This window comes from Sturnira hondurensis, unplaced genomic scaffold (assembly GCF_014824575.4).
Source record: "Sturnira hondurensis isolate 20B ecotype Veracruz unplaced genomic scaffold, ASM1482457v3 Scaffold0009719, whole genome shotgun sequence".
Lineage (NCBI taxonomy): Eukaryota > Metazoa > Chordata > Mammalia > Chiroptera > Phyllostomidae > Sturnira > Sturnira hondurensis.
In genome coordinates, this window is record NW_028082350.1 from 257,481 (window position 1) to 277,635 (window position 20,155).

Consider the following 20,155-nt stretch of genomic DNA (forward strand, 5'->3'; position numbering starts at 1 on the left):
TTTACTTCAAGGTGTATCTGTGTGAGGAGAGACACTTTATAGTTTTATTTTTTAAAAATTCCTGGCCACCTCTTTCTCTAGTGCTTGAAGGGGTCTGCAGTTGGCAGTGAGGACAAAGGGAAGGGGTTGGTTGCAACACAAAAAGGCCCAGTGAGAGAAGGGGCTTGTGCAGGAGCCAGCCAGGTCTCGTTTGAAAGCCAGGAACTGTTGGCTTGTCATTTAGACATGAATCAGAACTGAAATGTTTGGGCCTGACTAGGAAGACGGAGAGGTTCTGGAAATGGGGAGACAGGCGTGGAGGGGCTGTGTCGTGGAGAGCAGGGGCCGGTGGAGTGGGACTGCAGCCTCCCAGACTTGGAGGAGGCAGCGGGAAGGCAGGAGAGGCGGGAAAAGGGTGCTGTCTTTGGGTTAGTGCCATGGGGCATTTGGCCCAGACTCAGCAGTTAGATTAAGTTTCCGAAAGCACATTCCTGCGCAGAATGGAAGCTGTGTTTTGCTGGTTGGCTGGTGTACGAGGGAGGCTGAGCAGTAGAAGGATTACCAGAGGCATAGTCTGCATTTAGAGGCAAGGCTGGGCAGCGGCGTGCTGGTGTGCACGCACACACGCACACCCCACACTCAGCATGTGAGGCTTCCTTTTCCTCTGGGGCCTCTTGGGCATGTGTTCAGATGTTTATCCTCAGACAAAAAAACAATTGTGCAGAGTGGCCTACCTGGCAAGACTCTGCCTCCCACATTTTAGTGAACTTCTTTTGATGACAGCGACTAGGACATGGCTGGAAGATTCAGGGTATGGAAGAGGCCTCGGGCAGAACTTTCCTGGTCCAGACCTCATTTACTCTGATGCTGAAGGGTGGGGGTTGCACCTAGACTTCATCCCTTCCTGGAGACATCAGCTTCTGGTCTTCAGGAAAAACTGAACCACCTGGAGTGTCTCACCTCTGCACTCCTCCCCTCTCCTCCAGGCTGCCCTGGCCACGTGGGTAATGGCTGTTGTCGGGTTCTGTGGAGGTGCCTCTCCCAATCTCCTCTGCAGACGACTTTCCTTTCTTACTGAGCCTCAGCTTTATTTGTGGGAAATCTCTCTTGCTGCTAATGCCTCACTTTAGACCTCCTTGTCTAATTCTTGCTTTTTAAAATGCTTGTGACTCTGATCTCCTTTATTCCTTTTACCTTTCTTTGCACAAGCTTTGGACCAGGAGGCCAAACATGGCCCACAGGTTCCCACTCTGTGCACCTGAATCAGCAGCAGACATTGCCGATGGACACCATGTCCCCTCTTCCTGGCCCCGACTCAGCCTAGGACTTGCCCTCACCCAGCACAGCGGGTGCTCACAGCCGGGCACCAGAGCTGATGTTTAATGTACAAGCCGTTGTTTCATTCCTTACTTCCAATAAGCTGCCATTGAGATAACTACTCCTATTCGATTCTTCATTTTCCCTAAAAGTCTTTAATGAATTCTCCCAGTTATCCTGTCATCCCCAGGTTCCGGTTGACTTTGGAAATAAAATAGGTGGTAACTGGGTAGTAATGCTGGATCTGGGAGTTTTAGTCCTCAAGCTGATGTGGCGTCGTAAGCCGATGCTGATTTCATGGGGGGCGAACCTGGAACTCCCCCGTGCGGGTCTTTCCGCACTCAGGCAGGCACACGCTCCCGAGTCATCCTCTCTCAGCATCAGCCGGCCGGCGAGACAGCTGACAGGAGAGGGAGGCGCTCCCCTTGGAGGAAAGATCGTAAGGTGACAAGGGCCCGTGTTCCCAGAATTTAACTCATGAATACAGAGAAGAGCCAAACTGGTAGAATGGGAAAAAAACAAGGGGCTGGAAGAGATACTGGATTTAAGTTTTAACCCCGACTCTTTGAGTTCATGTGGCTCTGAGTAAGTCACTTAACCTCCCAGATTGTCACAGTGGTGAAATGAGCACAGTAATCATGACAATACTCTCGCGGCCTTTTTTTTTTTTTGAGGACCAAATGAGAGAATACGTGATGGTAATATTTTTAAGCATTTTGTAAATTCCAGGCGTCATCCATTCGCCAGTTTGGTTGACAAATGTGTGTGGAGTGTTTTCTTGCAGGAGTCTCTGGGCCTGTGTCCCACCCTGAGCTGCCCAACTCCATTCTGGGGACTGCGCTTCGGAAGAGAGTTCAGGGGGTGGCACAGTTCCCAGTCATGGCCAGAACCCAGAGAGAGGACGGGCTCGTTGGGAAGTGAGAACCAACCCACTTCCTGTGAATTTCTCTGCTCCCCCTGTGCACCTGTGCTCCAGCTCAGTGCCCCAGCTCAGTGCCCCATCTCCCAGCTGCTTCTCAGAGCAGCCCAGGGTGTCACTGCTCTGTTGCCACTGGGGCCACAGGCCTGCCCATTTATCCCTCTCTTGGTACGCTGCTGCTCACTCTTCCCGCCGGACAGACACTGGTGTGCTACACCGGCAGGCTGGGCCGACCCTGGCCCTCGGAATGGTGAATTCCACAGACAGAAGCCATGCCTCCTTTTGCTCAGTGCCCCACAACTCTGATTCCCATCAGATACTTCCTTGAGGTCTTCTAGGCTCTGACCTTGAATTAGAACAGGCCATTACGGACCCCTGTAAACATTTCTTTATTAAAGGACCTCTAGCTTCCTTTATCTGTGTTTTAGTCAGGGTTCTACAGAGAAGCAGAACCAATTTTACATAAATATGTAGAAAGAGAAGGACAAAGAGGAAGAGATTTAATTTAAAGAATTGGCTACCAGCCCTGGTCATTGTGGCTCAGCTGGTTGGAGAATCATCTGGTAAACCAAAAGGTTGCAGGTTTGATCCCCAGTCAGGGCACATTCATAGGTTGTGGGTTTGATCCCTGGCTGGGGCAACTGATCAATGTTTTTCTCTGACATCAATATTTTTTTTCTCTCTCTCTCTAAAAGCAATGAAAAAAACGTCCTCTGGTGAGGGTTAGAAAAAGAAAAGCATAATTTTAGGCCCCTCCGTAGAGAACAGGCCGGGCACACTGGAGTTTACTAAACATTAAACAGGAATTTTATATTAAAAAGAAAAGAACCGGCTCCCATCATTGTGGAGGCTGGCGAGTCCAAAATCCACAGGGATTCATGAGTTCCACCTGGGAAACAGCAGCCGTCTGTTCTCCAGCACTGGGTTCAGTATTTGGACATTTCAGAAATTGGTGTCTGGATAATTGGCGTGATTGGAATCCCCAAGAGAACAGTGAGGCCTCGTCCCCATGGTTGAGGACCTCGTAGTCGAGATGGAGAAGGTGGGGCGCAGCAACATGTGAGCCACGGAGCCAGCCAGAGCCATGAGTGGCCTCACGGAGATGTAGACAGATTTTAGTGGGAGCTCAGGCTAGCAGCGATTCACTGGGGGGCAGGCGGGGGGACAGGAAGACTCGGAGTTGAGCTTGAGGAGTGTGTGGGAGACACCCTTGATCTCGAATTTTTGGAGTCCTCACATACCTTCCTCAGACCTTCAACGACTAAATCCAGCTGTCAGCATCGTGTACTTAGACTTGAGCCCAGCGCAGTGTCCAGCACAGGGCAGATACATGTGAGCTGACTTTCCAGTGCGTATTTCCATGGTGAGTTCAAACAGATCCCAAATCTAACCGCCAGCTGGTTGTCTTTCTCGCTACCCCAGCCTATTCCCCACTCCATTCCCAACCCCCGCTTCTCACTGTTCCTCATCTCTTTTCCCACTGGGAATGTACATTTTGTGATTAAGAAAAGAAAAGGAACCTTGTAGTGTTTTTCCCAACACCAAAACAAGGAGTCATTGCAAATTGGAAAAACGCTCGTTGGCTTGGATGTCTCAGAGAAACCTGTGCAAAGCCCTTTGCTTTGGGGTGAAGGGCCGGCAGTGCCAGTGTGAAGTGTTGGGGGAGGGGAAAAACACAGGTGGCTTTAAGAGCTGCCCCTGGAGGGGAAGGGCGTCTGCAGCTGAAAGCTGGGGCTGAAAGTCCCGGCCAGGCTGCTGGGTTCTACTTTGCCAGGAGATACAAACAGCTCCGTATGGGGGTTACACAGTTGGAAGAGAACTGGCTTGAGCTTAAAACTGAACTACTTTGTTTGTACTTTGCCAGTTGGACAAGAACATTATTGAGAGAGAGCTTAATCCCAAAAGGTGCTAAGCAACTTGAAATCTAAATAGGAAATGACTAAGAAACAGCTTATAGTTTTAGGTCAAAGTCATATGAACCCTTTTGTTTTCCCCTAAATACACATAGAAATTCCCAACTCAGAAGAATGTCCTCAATATTCAGACGACAGTGGCAATACTGATCCCATCAGACCTGGTGCAGGTGCCCAGGCAAGTGCGTGGTGTAAGCTCTGCTCAGGGCACCTGGGCGAGAGCTGTCTGCCCTAGACAACCAGGGTTCCAGTGCTCTGTTTAGTAATAGTCCATATTTTCCAAAGGAAGGCCCTAAGACTGTGGCACATCTACCAAGGACGCACTTAGAACTCTTACTGTGGCCCACTCTTCTCCTCAGTCTGTTTTTTGCACACGTAACTACATGCTTAAATAAAATCCCAGGTCCGTTTTCTAAGCTAAGGAACATACAGTGTGTTGAGTAGGATAATAGACACGGTGAGCCAGAGCACTTTGAGAAGCCCGTTACACGAGAAGGTGGAGGAAGGGTCACAGCAGGGCCCTCTTATCAGTGATGTCACTTGCCACGGGTTTAGTCGCCACGGTCAGCCGTAGTCTGAAAATAGTAAATGGAAAAATCCCAGAAATAAATAATTTATAAGTTGCAGTGGAGCAGTTCTGAGTAGCATGATGACATCTCACGCCGTCCTGCTCTGCCCTGCCCTGCCCTGCCCTGCCCTGCCCTGCCTATGCTGTGAACTGTCCTTGCCCCAAGTACCCAGGCTGTAAGTCACTTAGTACCTGTCTCGGTTCTCAGACCAACTGTCTTAGTACCGCAGTGCTTGCGTTCAGCTCACTCTTATTTTACTTAGTAATGCCGCATTCACGTAACTGTTTCACAGCGTATTGTCATAATTGTTCTTATTTTATCATTAGTCACTGTTGTTAACCTCTTAGTGTGCCTCTCAGCTTTCACGCATGCGCGCATACAGCCGTGTGCCACTCAACGACAGGGATACATACTGAGAAGTGTGTTGTTGGCCGAGTTCATTGTTGTGTGAGTGTCTCAGACTGTCCTTACACAACCCCAGGTGGTACAGCCTCCTGCACAACAAGGCCTGCTGCGCCGAGGCTCCGGAACTGTATAGCGTGTTCCTCTACGAATCGATAGGAGGTTAAATCAGGCTGGAGAGAAAATGATGCAATCAGGAGTTGCAGTAAACGTGAGGCGTCTGAGGCTGCTGCTGGCATGACACTGCGTACTGTTTACAGCAAACCTTTTTATAAATAGAAACTACACTCTAACGATAAAAATGTAGTGAATACGTGAACTTGTAACAGTCATTTATCACTATCAGGCGTTAGGCACTATATGCAATTATGCAGACCGTATTTTTATGTGACTGGCAGCGCAGTAGGCTTGTTTACACCAGCATCTCCACAAACACACAACTTCTGCTTTGCGCTGATGTCATGACAGCTATAGTGTCACTAGGCGGCAGGAATTTTTCAGCTTCATTAAAATCTTACGGGACTGCTGTCACATATGCAACCTGTCGACCTGTCATGTGCTGTCACTGTGCACAGCACGTGACTGTGTAAGAGTGCACAGGGTTCGGTACTGGGCTCAGTTTCAGGCCTCCACTGGCAACCGGGTCTTGGAACGAATCCCTCAGGAATAAGGGGCGCAGGTGACTGCTGTAATTAGCTTGCTTGAAATCACTGGAATCCTTTAGGAAACATTATGCAAGAAAATTTTATAAAAATCTTTTATTCATTTATATTTAGGGAGGGGGAAGGGAGAGAGAAAGAAAGGGAGAAAAACATTGACGTGAGAGGGAAACATTGATCGGTTGCCTGAAGTGCCCAGACCGGGGACTGAACCCACAACTCAGGCATGTGACCTGATCAGGAATTGAACCGGTGACCTTTCGCTCTGCAGGCGCCGCCCAGCCAACTAAGCCAACTGTTCAACACTGGACAGTACCAAGACAATTTCTTTAAAATGAAAAAGAAAGAATCAGCCCTGGCTGGTGTGACTCTGGATTGAGTACCGGCCTGTGAACTGAAAGGTTGCCAGTTCATTCCTTGTCAGGCACAGGCTTGGATTGCAGGCCAGGTTCTCCACTGGGGTTGTGGGAGGGGCACCCAACTGACCTTTCTCTCATACATATGTGTTTCTCTCCCTCTTTTCCTTCCTTCTGCCCCCCTCTCTAAAAATAAATAATGAATAAAATCTGTACAAGAAAGAATTAAGAGAACAAGTGGCTCCCTTGGCTCTTCCTTATCTGTGTGTAGAAAAGCTTAGGGATTTCCACTTTGATCTTGTTTTTAGAGTTTCAGCCATTTTTAGGATCTGGTAAGAACCCTGAGAACGAAAGAACAGTGATTCTATCCTGCAAACAGAACAAATGTTCACGTCTAAGATAAAGAATCATTTCTTAATATTGAGGAAAAATGTAAGCAAAAAAACCTAAAAACAAAAAAATCTTGCCGAGGGGCAAAAACAGCACTTTTTTTCCTATGGGGAAAATTGTGTTTAATTTTGAGTGACTGTGCTCTTCTTCTGCTAAAAAATATTTGAAGATTCCAGGAATCAGACTGAGGCTCAGCCAGCAGCAAGGTGAGCAGAAGCCTGTCTCAGAGCCCCGCCCTCCACTGCAGACCTGCCATGTTCTCATTGAACTCTGCCGTGTTCTCATTTCATCTGGCACTTGCCCCTTGTTCTTGGAATGGTACCCCATCTGCCTACAGCATCTTCCTTTCCACTCCCTTCCCCAGAGAGCGCCTACCTCCCTTGGTTTAATGAGTTCCTTCTCAATTTTCAAGCCTCAAGTATCTTCTCCTTTAGGAATCTTTTCTTGACCCCTTCAACTCCCCAAGTGTCTGGAGTAGGGTCTCTTCTTCCCAGCTTCCTTACTGTCATGTGGGGTGTATTTCGATCCCACCGTGGCCTCATTGCCTGGAGGCAGGAACATGACCACTCATTTCTGTGACCACACTGCTAGGCCTTCCGAGTGTCTAGCAAGAGGAAGACTGTAGATAAAATGTGTTTAAATTCTGGAAGATCAAAAATGGCTTGCAGAAAGTGAACCAAGTCTTCTTCACCAAATCCTGACATATTAAATGTTTTAAGGAAATAAGGAAGAAAGGAGGAAGCAAGAACTCAGGGTATAAACAGGTTGAAGAGACAAAGAAATTCAGGAAGGGTTTAGAAAAACTGTTAGGTATGAGCAACAAAAGGCTGCTTAAAATGAACTGAGATGTTTGGAGGAAACTTTGGAACCTTTGAAAGGAGATGCCAATGAATGTGGTGGCTCTGTGTCCTACCAGACACCTCAGGGACACTATCAGAGGTGAGGGTGGGTGGCATCAGAAGCCACTGCCCTAGGAACCTGCCGTTCCCAGGTGTGAGGGCAGAAGCGGGAACCACTGTGGGCTTCAGTGGCGTTAGGACAGTGTCCCTGCCTCTCCCACCTAGAACTCTGTCTTTAAAGGCACGCTGCTGCTCATCTTCATTCTCCCTCTGAGCGCCTTGGGCTCCCTTTCACTCCTCTCCCTCTTCCTGGGCAGGCTGCCTGCCTGCCAGAGGCCGTGCCAGGGCCGAGCTCTGGCTCTGATGAGTCCAGACCACCAGGATTCACATTAATTTTCCCATTGCTAGAGTTTATAGTTTATATTGAGTTGATCAGAGAAATATGTGTGATGTGGGTTGCTAGCAAATAAATCTTTTTTTCCTTCTTCTTTTTTTCCTCAGTGTTTTTTTTTTTCAAACCATTTCATTCCTTCCTTTGGTCCAAAAGAAACTCCCCAGTCCTGCTAACCAGCCCCACCTCATAGCAGCGCCAAAGTCAGATAAACGAGATGGTCTGCAGACATCCTGGTTCATCTGGCTGCCAGACTCAGTGGAGACATGGCCCCCATCCTTGACTTGTCTTCAAGGATTAATCACATTGCTCGTTCTCCTCTTATGTCTTTTTTAAAAATATATATTTTTAATTGGTTCAAGCCAAGAAATTCCTGAAGCATTAGGCCAGTTTATTGCGAATCGTTTAATGACACGGCAAACTAGATTTCTTATTTGTCCTCCTCCTTCCTCTCACACACACCCTCATGCCTTTTCTCCTCCCCCCCCCCTACTGTCGTGGCTTCAATCTCGGTCCCCATCCCCCTGGCTCTGCACGCTCTTCTCCCACCTAGGCTTTCTCTCAGGGCTCAAGTCTGGGCGGAAACCCCACCTCAACTCAAAGGAACGGAAAGAAACACAAGGTTTAACAACTAATGTGTTTGGCATCTGCAAAGGTTTCTCCCCCCGCCCCCCGCCCCCGCCATGGGAACTGTTTTTTATTTAAATAAAAGAGAGTGTGTCTTGTTTTCATCAGAAAGTGTGTTTGAGAAATTTTATGTCATGTTTCCATGGCTGGCAGGAGAGTGCTTCAGAGCCCAAATTATTTGTGCAGTTGGACAGGCAGAAAAAAAAAATCCCATACAGAGCAAATCTATTTATCCACTCACCCTGCCTGTGAAGAGAGGAGGACTCACTCTGCCAGGCTCCTTTCTAAATTTCCTTGGGAGACCCAAGTGGCCTGACCCAGGCTGGAATGCTGGTGGAGGTGGGCTAGGCTTGGGGGCATCGCTCTGGAAATTGTTGTATCCTGCCTTGTGTACGTCTTGTCCACTGAAGCTCCTCGTGATTAGGAACTCTGTCGTCTGGTATCCTCTGCAGTGCCTGGCGTGCTACATAACCTCCAGCTCCTGGCTGGCTGAAGGAATGTTTCAGTGATGCCTGGAGCGATGGTATTGTGCTAAATGCTGACTACAGAATACCCTGATTTGCCCTGTCTTGTGGGTTACTGTGGGTTTGGTTTCAGTGGTCTGTGTGCCAGGGCAACAGACTGGCAAAGGGTTTAGTCACTGCCCAGGATGCCTGGTTTCTGAGATGCTTGCCTATCCCACAGCAAACCCCCTCCTCTCCTGGGAGCTAGGCTTTCGGACCTAGTGAAAGCCCTGTCGAGCTCCACCCTGGACTCTGCTTCTGTAACTGATTCACTGGCAAAGCACTTTCTTTCAGAGAACTAGTCTGGGGTCCTGCCAAGCCTTGGTTCCTCAGGTAACTTGAAGACTGAGAGCCATGTGGTGATTCTCCCTCTGCCCATTGCCCATTGGCGAAGCAGTCAGGACCTGGGGAGCCTCTGCAATGTCAGAGGCGGCATAGGGAGGCAGTGCCAGGGACCCTTCACCTTCACCAACTCCACCTCCAAGCCCATCTGTAGAGCAATGAGCCACAGGCTCTGTGCAGACAGCTGGTAGGACCTTTGCTTCCCTTGCACTTTCCCATCTTTCCAGAAGGGACTAAGGTGTGGGGAGGAACTATGGGGTCAGCATGCCACTGCGGAGTGCTCTGTTAGAGCAGAACCTTTCCATGCTTTGCCACAGATACAACAAACCACCGTAGAGACAAGTTGGGGCCTGGAGGCCGTGAGTGGTAGGGAGCAGAAATAGCCCAGAAACTTGCCGGTGGCCGCGAGGCCGCAGAGCCACCCTGGCAGCACTGCCAGAGAGCCCCACCGAGGAGCCCCCGCAACCCGGTGGCTCGTGTCCAGGCCCCAGCAGATGAGTGCAGGCTTGCCTTGTGATTCCTGAAAACAGGCAGGCGGGGAGGACAGGGCTGACTGTATGAGAGATTCGTTGCGGTGGGGAGAAAGCCAGCTTTTTAAAGTGGGCTCATGGAAATGGGGGTGTTGGTAACTCCTTCCAGCCTCCAGCCAAAAGCCCCGTTGTACCTGACCTCTTAAACAGAACTGAAGTTTGATCTGTAGCCTGAGTGAGAGCTCAGGGAGAAGAGGATGGAGTAGAGGAGCTCCTTGAAAGTGATTGTCAAGTTTAACGGTTCCACTTGGAGCATTCTGCTGAGGCATGGTGTGGCGCAGCACGGCGCAGTACGGTGGGGGGCACCTGTAACCGTGTGAATTCTGTGAAAATCAGGGGGCTGCGCCTAATTAAGATTTGACAGTTTTGCATTATGATAATGCATGAACATGTACCAAATATTTTAACTTAACGCATAGCTCTACTGAGCCTTTTAGTAAGTAAAGGACTGGGTCTAGAAGGTGGTGCGAAGGAAATTCAAAAGGGGCTCAAGCTAAAACTTGTCGTCCACTGTGGTTTCTCCTGTGAGCCTGGTGGTGGCAGCCACACCCATGTGCCTTTAAGTGTCTTTTAGTTGCCTCCCCGCCCCCAGCATGTGTGATGTACCCTGCAAATTTGAAGAGGAAACACACAGCACAGTGACATGATTTCTGTCTGAACAAATGCCTGTGATGTGTGTATCCCAGGTCCTATGGAAGCGATAGATCAGGACATCAATGTTCCCTTAAGAAACCAAGCACTTAGAAGGCAAGGAACTGGGCAGAGTTCTGTTTGGAACCTAGATTAATATGAGCCTCCTCAGAAAGCACCAAGTTCTGTTGAAAGTAAGGAAGGTCAGTAAACTCTGAGATGGCTCCAGCAACCAGGGCTTCTGACCTGCTGAAAGCGGCGAAACCAAAGTGGGCCTATTGGCATTTGATCAGTGCAGACAAGTTAATAAAATAGCTGGAAGACTACACAAAGGGAGGAGGCAAAAGAGGGTCTGAGGGAAGGTAGGAGGATTAAAGCTGCAAAAACATTCCGCTATTGGATTTCTTAAACACACCAGCCAACAGGCAAGGACAGGTGTCCTGTCAAACCATTTCCCCATGAAACCTGATCCTTCCTTCTGAATCGAGGCCTGCTCACCCCATTTGTAGCTCAAGGGCCTGCCCCTGATTCCCAGTGAGACGCCCGGGAGCAGCCCAGAGACTGGCCAGGAAACCAGTTTTGCAGACAAAAGGGCCTGGGAACAGGCTGCTTTCCTTCCCATGCAGCCGAATGGATCCCTCTGCACCTGCCCTGCCTGGTGGCTAATGAGGCTGTTGTTGATTATGAAGCTTCCATTCGTCCCTGGTCCCCTTCCTCTGCCCCAAAACACTAGAAGGGGGCTGCTGTGATTTTCAACCGTCCATCACTCTTCCTTTGATCACGTAGGGAAACTCAACTTTTGCTCCAGCAGCCAAATGGGGAGTTTGTCTAGTGAAGCAACAGCCAAGGCTTAAGTTTAGGAGGCCCACGGAGAGGCCAGGGCCAAGGGCTAAATTGCTGCTTATTTGTTTTGAAGCCAGGAAGGCTTGCTTGCCAGTCAGCCCTGGTGGGGAGCTGGGTGCACAGCTGGGGTGTCCTTGGTCCTGCCTGCGCAGGCTGTTGTGCACATGTTGGCATCAGAACACAGGGGCTGTCTACGCACATGGCTGACTGGTGCCCGGCCTCACGCCTCTCCCACTGCACAGCCTTCTGTCTCTAGCCCGGCCATTGTCAGCGGGTGCGGGAAGAGCCAAGAGGGGCGTAGAGGCACATGGTGTTTGTAGGACTGGGTGGGGGAAGTGGGTGCGCGGAGGAGGGCATGCTCCTGCCTGAATGAGCCCTCAGTTACAATGGGGCAGTAGCCCAGGGCTATTACGATGGATATGGAATTCTGGTGCCAAACTCCTTTCAGTGGCTCCCATCTTTGTTGCAAAATGATCTGTTAGGTTTAAATATATTCTCGCTTGAGGCACATTTTCTTGGAATGAGGTAAAGCTACGGGGGAGGATAGAAAAAACTCAAAAACTCTCAGTGGAGTATTTTTAGGTGTGTATGAGACCAGTGAAGAGAGCGCTGCTCAGTGATGGAGGAATTCCCAGAGGCCCCTGAGCTCACCGCGCTCACAACTCGCTCCGTGGCGGGGGCCTCCTGACTTGGCAGGTACACATGCACTGAGCTGAGAAGGGTTAAGGCCTTCGTATTGTTTAAGTGCATTGCTTTTGAAAGCAGTTAGCAATATTTAGCTAGAGCACATTGAGCACAGGCTGCCCACCCTTTCCCATAGTCCATATCTTCTTTTCTAAGAAAAAATGCATCCAGTGAATGTCTCGGCTGAAAGGCTCACCCGTAGCTGGGTGCTGTAATTTGGGTGGCCCAGTGCAAAATGGAAATGTGGGGTCCCTGGTTCAAACATTAGTAAGAATTTCAAGATGGTGACAGCAGACCCTTAAACCAAGCATTGACCCCTTCCAAGCACAGGGCCCTGCACCACTGGGCAGGTTGCACACTCATGAAGCTGCCAAAGTACTCCACAAGGATTTAGAGAGCATTTATTGTCTCCTGAAAACTGTGCAGGGGGTGGGTGGGGGGCTGGATTGTAAAATAGACTGCTCACTGGGAATTTACAATTTACTTGGGGTCAGATATCACACACACAAAATTAAATAATGATGAGATGATTCTTTAAAAGCCCAGAAGGCTCTGAACTAATGTGTGCTTTCTCAGAAAGCACGAAGTTCTGTGGCAAGGAAGGAGGGTCACCCACCCAAAGGACTGGACCCATGAGAGTCTCCCGAGGGCCGCAGGCACCACTTGGTCAGCCTGCAGAGGGAGGTGGGGTAATGGGAACAAATAGGGCAGCCCGTCATTGTTTTGCCATGCCGTGAACAGCACTTATTTCTTACTCCACATTTACTGGACCTACTATACCCCTTTCCTGTGACCCTGGAAGTAACCTCTCAAGAAACATTCTATTTTCGAAATAGCCACACTTACATAAAAGCTTGGCCACACTTGAATAAAAGGTTCACAGAAAATGTGTTGTGCTGGGCCCTTATTCTTGAGCTCACAATGCAGACCAGACTCAGCCAGGAAATTTGAGTTCAGGGTCGGCATAAATGGGCATCTTGTACCTGACTGAGCAGCCAGCTCCAAGACAGTCATTCCTTCCATCATTGGACGTTTACTGGACACCTACTCAGGTCAGGCCTGGGTTAGGTTTGGAAAACATATATATGAAACCTCGATCCCTGCCCCCAAACAGTTCACAACTGATACAGTAATCAAAGGGACTATGATCCTTGCATACAAACAAAAGGGCTCTCCTGCCCTGGCTTGACGGAGAGCTTCTGGAAAGTTCCATTAAGTGAGGACCTCCTGACCTCACTAAGTGCCTGAATCACTGGACTCTCCTTTGGTGACAGTAAGTTTGTTTTTCTTAACTATCTCTTCTGTAAGAAACCTGACTCCCCACTGCTCCTGTTGCCTCCTCTGGGTCTTCTGTGGAAACGGCACAGGCAGGTGGGGTCTTGCAGTGGGATTGTAGTGAACACCGATGGTTATCAGGTCTCTGGAGGTGAGCAGAATTCGGTGTGGACAGCACGCAGTGAGGGAACCTCTAGGGTATTTTCGAAGTACCGTTATGAAGTCTGGGTAAATGTTTTCTCCTCCTTTTATCTCACTCTGGTTTTGCTGCACAAGTGGACCATTCTGTTCAGCAGTATCAGTGACTCGGCTCCTACAAAGAGAGTTTTGTGGTTTGGACTGTGGGATTGGTTGGGAAGCATTCTGCTCTTGTTCCAGATGGATATCCATCTTCTCTCAGCTTAGATCCCAGTCTTCTTGCCGCCCTGCCAGCTCGACCGCTGTGCAACCAGGACCTGCAGCCTGGTGTCAGGATCCTCAGCCTCCCCTAGACCCCTGCCATTAAGCCACACCAAAGAGGAGCCCCCTCTTGGCCTTAGAAAACCTGTCGGGCATCCTCAGATCCCCACGGCAGCCCTAAGAAGTGTTAGCCATGACGAAGAGCATAGCTTCCTCATAGCAGGACTCACCTCTGCTCATAACCACGGTTGGTAACTGAGCAAACCCCTGGGCCTGCCGCTCTTCACTGTGGATGCTTCAGCAGAACCAGGGAAGGCTGTTCTCAACTGAAGACATCAGCATTCCCTTTTATTTGTGCCTTCTGTCTCCATTCGGTGGGCTGTGCCAGGACGTTTGTGCCTTGACCCTGACCAGGTTTTGCAGTGGGCCCGGCCAACTCATCCCCAGGTCTCGGTGTAACAAAAGAGGCTGGTCTGCTTCACAGGCACCTCCGGATGGAATTCTCGGCGTCCACCCCCGCCCTGCAGCTTATATACACCAAGTTGGACTCTCGGGCAGTACGGAGGACCACCACACATTCCATCCTTTAAACTGCCATAGGCCACGAAAGGCTAGAGGAAGGACTTGGAGAACCCCCAGAGAGCCCCCTGTGTGTGAGGTTCTGCCGCTGTGTGGGGGTGACAAAAGACTCCAAACCACAAACCAGCCTGCAACATTGCGCGTTCCCTCCGTCGAGGCTCAACTGGCACCTTCCCTTCTCTCCACAGACCTCCAGGACTTCAAGTTAGACGTGCAGCACGTGATCGAAGTAGATGAGGGGAACACGGCCGTCATTGCCTGCCACCTTCCTGAGAGCCACCCAAAAGCCCAGGTTCGATACAGTGTCAAACAAGAGTGGCTGGAGGCATCCAGAGGTGAGCGAGCGGGAGCCCGGCCACCAAGGCCAGGAGGGAAGCTGGCCGCCCCTGACCTCTGCTTCCCAAACCCCTATCAACACCCGATAGATCCCTCCCTCCTCATGCTGGTCCGCTGCCTTCAACTTGACGTTTATCCCTGGGGGGTCGTAAAGGGATTAGCCTCTTTTATGGAGGTCTTCTGCCTTGTCCTGAGGAATTTCTTTATCCTCTGAGGCCCTGGAAGCTGTTGCTGAGCTACTGCTATCCGATCGGGGCTGTCAGCACAGGGCTCCAGATTTCCACCCCATGTGAGCTCCTGGCCACCAGGCAAACGCAAAAAGGCTGCCCGGCAAACCTGTTCCCGTAGCTGCAGAGTGTGGGGTGGAGTGGGTCCCCACACAGCAGAGCAGTCCTTTTAGTGGAACTTCAGTTTTCCCTCTTCCCATTTTCCTGGTAACACAGCCACCTGGGGGAGGCCAAGCTCTGGTGCTCGAAATGCCAGGAGAGAGACAGGGTGTTTCCTCCACAACTGACCTGCCCTCAAGGCCAGCTAGACCCTACTGACTGAACCCCACAGCTCAAAATGTATGCCTTTTAAATGGCCTATAAGCTTTTAACTTTCTCTGGTTATGCAAGGAATGTGTGTTCACTATAGAAAATACACAAAACTAATTTTTTTGAAAGTGTAGAAGCCCTAATCCTGCTCCTCAGAAATAACTGGAGACTGAGAAAACAGCATTGATCTCTAGTGTTCCCAGCAGAAGCCTGGAGTAAGCTTCTTTAGGGAGAAGGCCTGTGCATCCCACAAGGGTCAAGGGCTTCCCCAGTCTGTCTGGCATTTGCCTAAGGAGCTCACACCCAGAGACAGGCAAGCACCAGGCTTAGCAAGTCCCAAGTACTGGGACACCACCACTCCCAGGGCAGGCCACCAGAAAGCTCTGAGCGCCAGCAATTTGCCTGCCCGGAAGCTGAACTCTCTTCCAATCACTGGTGTATCTAGCAGTGTGCATCTATCTCCTGTGGAAGGAAGCTGACCAGAGCCTGAAGCCCCCTCCCTGGAACCCCTGGCCCAGAGCAGACACAGCCTAGCAGGCCAGTGACACAGAAGGAAGCGCTTCAGTGGCCTCCATAGAGGGTGATAGTTGGGAGTCAGAATATTCCTCCCTGGTTGCAGAAATTCAGTAGTGAGGTGGCTCAACGCTGTGACTGTGACAGAGACTGATGGGAAGTTCTAAACGTCACATCCCCTCCCTACTGTTGGATTGTGGGGATGATCATTTCATGTCATCACCATGTCTGCAGCATGGGCCCCTCGGTCCTTACAATGGCTGAGGCAGCGCATGTTACATCATTTGAAATTTGAGTCTAGGTCTGGTGGACCCAAATCCTGCTACCTTTCACCCTACCAGCTCCCTTGAAAGTATAAAATGCTCCTCCACAAACCTGGGTAGTCAGCCAGTCAGCTGGCTGGCGCTTCTGTCCCACGGGGAGTGAGGTTTTATGGGGAGAATTGCATTTCCAGGGTGGGCTTGTTGGGACTCAGGTGCACAGCTCCTGGCTCCTGCCCTACCTGTCCCCTCCCCACCTTTGTGGGAGCTTTGGCTGTAGTATTTTAGGCCCATGCTCCCTTCCCCTGCTCTTTCCTCAGATAATTACCTGATCATGCCATCGGGGAACCTCCAGATAGTAAACGCAAGCCGGGAGGACGAGGGGACGTACAAGTGCGCCGCCTACAACCCAGTGACCCAAGAAGTGAAAACCTCAGGCTCCAGTGACAGACTACGTGTGCGCCGTAAGTGGCGGGGTCTCCCTGGTGGGGGCGGGGTCTGGGGCGCCACAGTCAATGCTCCAGCTCTGTGCTCTCTTCGGAATGGGGGGCGCCCCACCCCGCCCAAGCGCCAAGCTTTCACAGTCCACGCCCTTAGGCTGAGCTCACCGGGAGTCTGCGCTTCCTGGTCACTCAAGTAGAGCTGTAGAGGCACCCCCTTCCCCCTCCTTGTTGAGAGCTCTTCTTCCTTGGGTAACCTTGAGCGGATGGGGGTCCACTGGGATGTGTGAGCTGGGGCAGGACAGTCTGGCTCTCAGCAGCTGCCGGCGCATGCGTAGGAAAGACGATGGTGCATTTGTGTCCACACTGAGGGCAGCATTCTGCTCCGCTGAAGTTTGCCCAACACCTCCCTCTGGTGAAAATCTGTGGGGACCCACACGTGCCCCCATTGTATAAAAACAGCTCCCTTTGCTGAACTCGCTCCATGCACCAGGCTCTCTCCTAGGCTCTCTGTGTATTTGGTGTTGTGACATCTTAACATGGAATTACTAGATTTTTGGAGTCGGCACCACTGGCAGATAATGAGGCAAAATTTCAGTGGTTCCTCATTCACCTAGTTTTTTTTATCGATAATTTTGTTTTGGGGTTTTTTTTTGTTTTTTTGGGTTTTTTTTTTTTCGGAAAGAGAGCCACCCAGGCTGTGTGAGTTTCAGGTCTTATAAAACCTTATCTGTCCCTGGTTGGCACATAAAGCAAAAGTCACACATAGTCAATGTGCTTTTTGAAGGTTGCCAAGGAAAGTGGCACATTAAAAAGCAACGTGCCTTTCGGTAAGTTCTACTCGGTCACTCCCCAGCGTTGAAAAAAGATTGCAGCTTCCTCAGCTCAGAACCTAATGAAGTATTAATAGCTCACCAGTCTGGGGTGGGGGCTTCACGATAGGAGAAATGTGTATCTTTAAACCACAGATCCTGCTCAGCTCAGCAAGATGCTCATGCTGAGGGAGACACTGGGGTACTGTGACCCATGATTGGGGTTTGGAGGCCACTGTGGTTCCTGTATCCCACCTCATCCTCTGTCTTAGCATTCACTTCGTGCAAGCAAGAAAAATGACCTGCACCACTTGAGTTGTTCCTCTGTCCACTGCCTTATCTGTCTCTCTGCCAACATACACAGTCGCCCACACGTGTGCTTTGTCCACAGTGCTACTCCACTGCTGTCTCATTTCTTACTGTGACAGCTCCTGCTAAAAGTCCCTGTTTCTCTCAGGAAAACCAAGACCCAAGGGCGTTAAGTTACTTGCCCCGCTTTACATAGGTTGTAAGCTCCTGAAGGCCGTTTGATTCCAAATCCATGACCTCCGGGACTGCCTCCTGGGCCCGGGCCGCCCAAGGTGGCACAGAAGGGATTCGCTACACCAAGTCCTGGTCCCACAGGCAGTCCTTCCCTGCCTCGTCCCTCTAGGCTCCACTGCTGAGGCTGCCCGCATCATCTACCCCCCCGAGGCCCAGACCATCATCGTGACCAAAGGCCAGAGTCTCATCCTGGAGTGCGTGGCCGGTGGGATTCCACCCCCGAGGGTTACCTGGGCCAAGGACGGGTCCAGCGTTGCGGGCTATAACAAGACACGCTTCCTGCTGAGCAACCTGCTTATCGACACCACTAGCGAGGAGGACTCCGGGACCTACCGCTGCATGGCCGACAACGGGGTCGGGGAGCCTGGGGCAGCGGTCATCCTCTACAACGTCCAGGTGTTTGGTGAGTGTCTCTGTAGACCTTCCTCTCCTTGACCTCTTTGGTCTACATGGCCTTTCTGGAAGCTCATAACTTCAGGCTCAGGGCTGTGTACCTTCTGAATGGTCACATCTCCAGTGAGTGACAGAGGATCACTGAGAGAGGTGGAGATCCTCAGATCCCAGGGCCTAGGGTATAGGGGCCTGGCAACCTGCTTTCTGCCCTTCCTGTCGTGGCTGATGAAGGAGACCTGGGCCCTTCCTTTCCTCTCTCGGCAGCTACAGGGAAGGAAGGAGCCTTTCCCGCCTGCATTCCCTCCCCCAGCCTGACTGGGTGTGGACAGGGAGACTCAGCCTCGCTAACCCCTGCTCTGGTTTCCTGGCAGAACCCCCTGAGGTCACTGTGGAGCTGTCCCAGCTGGTCATCCCCTGGGGCCAGAGTGCCAAGCTCACCTGTGAGGTGCGAGGGAACCCGCCGCCCTCAGTGCTGTGGCTGAGGAATGCCGTGCCCCTCACCTCCAGCCAGCGCCTCCGACTGTCCCGCAGGGCCCTGCGAGTGGTCAGCGTGGGGCCCGAGGATGAAGGTGTCTACCAGTGCATGGCCGAGAATGAAGTTGGGAGCGCCCACGCCGTGGTCCAGCTGAGGACCGCCAGGCCCAGTGAGTGCAACACCAGGGCTGGGAGTTGGGTGGGGTAGACACAGAGCCCTTCTCTCAAGTCTGAAATAGAACCCCGTACATCAAACAAAATGAAGGGGCTTTGCGTTGGAAGTGCAAACTTATATTAACTTATTAAAAAGTCAGGCGCAGATTTTGCTAGTGAAAATAACCCACTTAACTGTTTTATTCTAGTTTTAAAAAAGCCTTTTTAAATTTCATGTTCCATGAAACCCAGTCTGACCACCCCTGCTCCAACGTGAAGGGAAGCAGGTGCGTCTTCAGCCTGGTTCGCGGCAGTGGCACCTGTGCTGACTGGGCGGTCACTGTGTGCCCGGCACTGGGCTAGGTAACCTGGGGAACACAGGGAAACACAACAAAGAACTTACCTGAAGAATTTTCTCATGGAGGAGACACAACTTATCAAGGAAGTGATTTGAGAACGACAACACACAATGAAATGCTGAGTCAGCGTTATCAGATGCCAACCCCCCGTGGTCCCGGAGGTCAGGCCCAGGGAAAACCAGTGTCAGCAGGGTCCGGGGAGGTTTTCTGAAGGAAACGTTGACTCTCCTGGCTTCTCAGATTCTCTGAGGGCATTTACAGCTGGCCTTCCGTCACACGTTTCCGGGCCAGTGCGGTGGAGTGGGAGGAGACCCGTGTTGTGCCGTGGCACTAAGATCCTGCAGCGAAGGGCATGCCCACAGTATTAGACACGAGAAAGAGGGCACAGCGGTCCTGGACCTCAGGAGCAAATTGAGATAGTTCACTTCAGACGGGGCTGGTGGCTGGGCTTAGGGAAACAGGCAGGTTGCAGAGATGCTGGCCTGCCCAGCCTGGGCCATGGCACAAAGCCTGGACGAGGGACACCAGGCTGCCTTTGCCTGCTGTGGGCAGGGCCGTGACACTCTCTCTTCCTACAGAGCCTGTTCAGTGGGCCGATGGTCATGCCAGGTCTCTCTCTGACTGTTTATCTATGGGGGCAACAGCTCAACAGGTGATCAGGGTGACTAACACCCTGTTTCCTCCTTTTCTTTCCTGCGAGGTATTCCAGGCACAACCCCGAGGCCATGGCGGGATGCTAAACTGGACACTACCACACCTCCCCTACCACCCCCGAGACCCAGAAGCCCGAACCAGATGCTGAGGGAGCATCCAGGTGTCCTGAGGCCTCCAACGTCAGTGCAGCCAGCTTCCCTGCGGTGCCCTGGAGAGAAGGGGCAGGTGGCTCCCGCCGAGGCACCCATCATCCTCAGCTCACCCCGGACTTCCAAGACCGACTCTTACGAGCTCGTGTGGCGGCCTCGGCACGAGGGTGGCAGCCGGGCACAAATCCTCTCCTATGTGGTGAAATACCGTAAGGTATGGAGCCTGGCGTTGTGCCTTCCTCCTCTCAGGCTGGGCCGGAGTCTCAGTCTGCTGCTGTCTCCCCTTGAGCTCCTGCATCCTGGACCCCCAGTCTCCACTGCTGATCTTGACCTTCCATCTCCTGCACACTTTCCTACTACCTCCCAGGAAGATGGCTGTGCTGAGGA

General features: G+C 51.2%; 1 protein-coding gene across 4 annotated transcripts in view; it reads left to right on the forward strand.

The window, feature by feature from the left end:
• The window catches only part of BOC (BOC cell adhesion associated, oncogene regulated), a 73,508-nt gene that overhangs the window by 40,798 nt on the left and 12,555 nt on the right, over positions 1-20,155 (forward strand). For 3 of the 4 annotated variants that reach the window (XM_037057383.1, XM_037057381.1, XM_037057380.1), the window contains 5 exons: positions 14,335-14,481; positions 16,112-16,255; positions 17,696-17,989; positions 18,351-18,623; positions 19,675-19,982. In XM_037057383.1, the coding sequence (XP_036913278.1) occupies positions 14,335-14,481; positions 16,112-16,255; positions 17,696-17,989; positions 18,351-18,623; positions 19,675-19,982 (1,166 nt within the window). Of the gene's footprint in view, positions 1-14,334; positions 14,482-16,111; positions 16,256-17,695; positions 17,990-18,350; positions 18,624-19,665; positions 19,983-20,155 lie in introns of all 4 variants that reach the window. The other variant, XM_037057379.1, reaches the window with a different exon arrangement.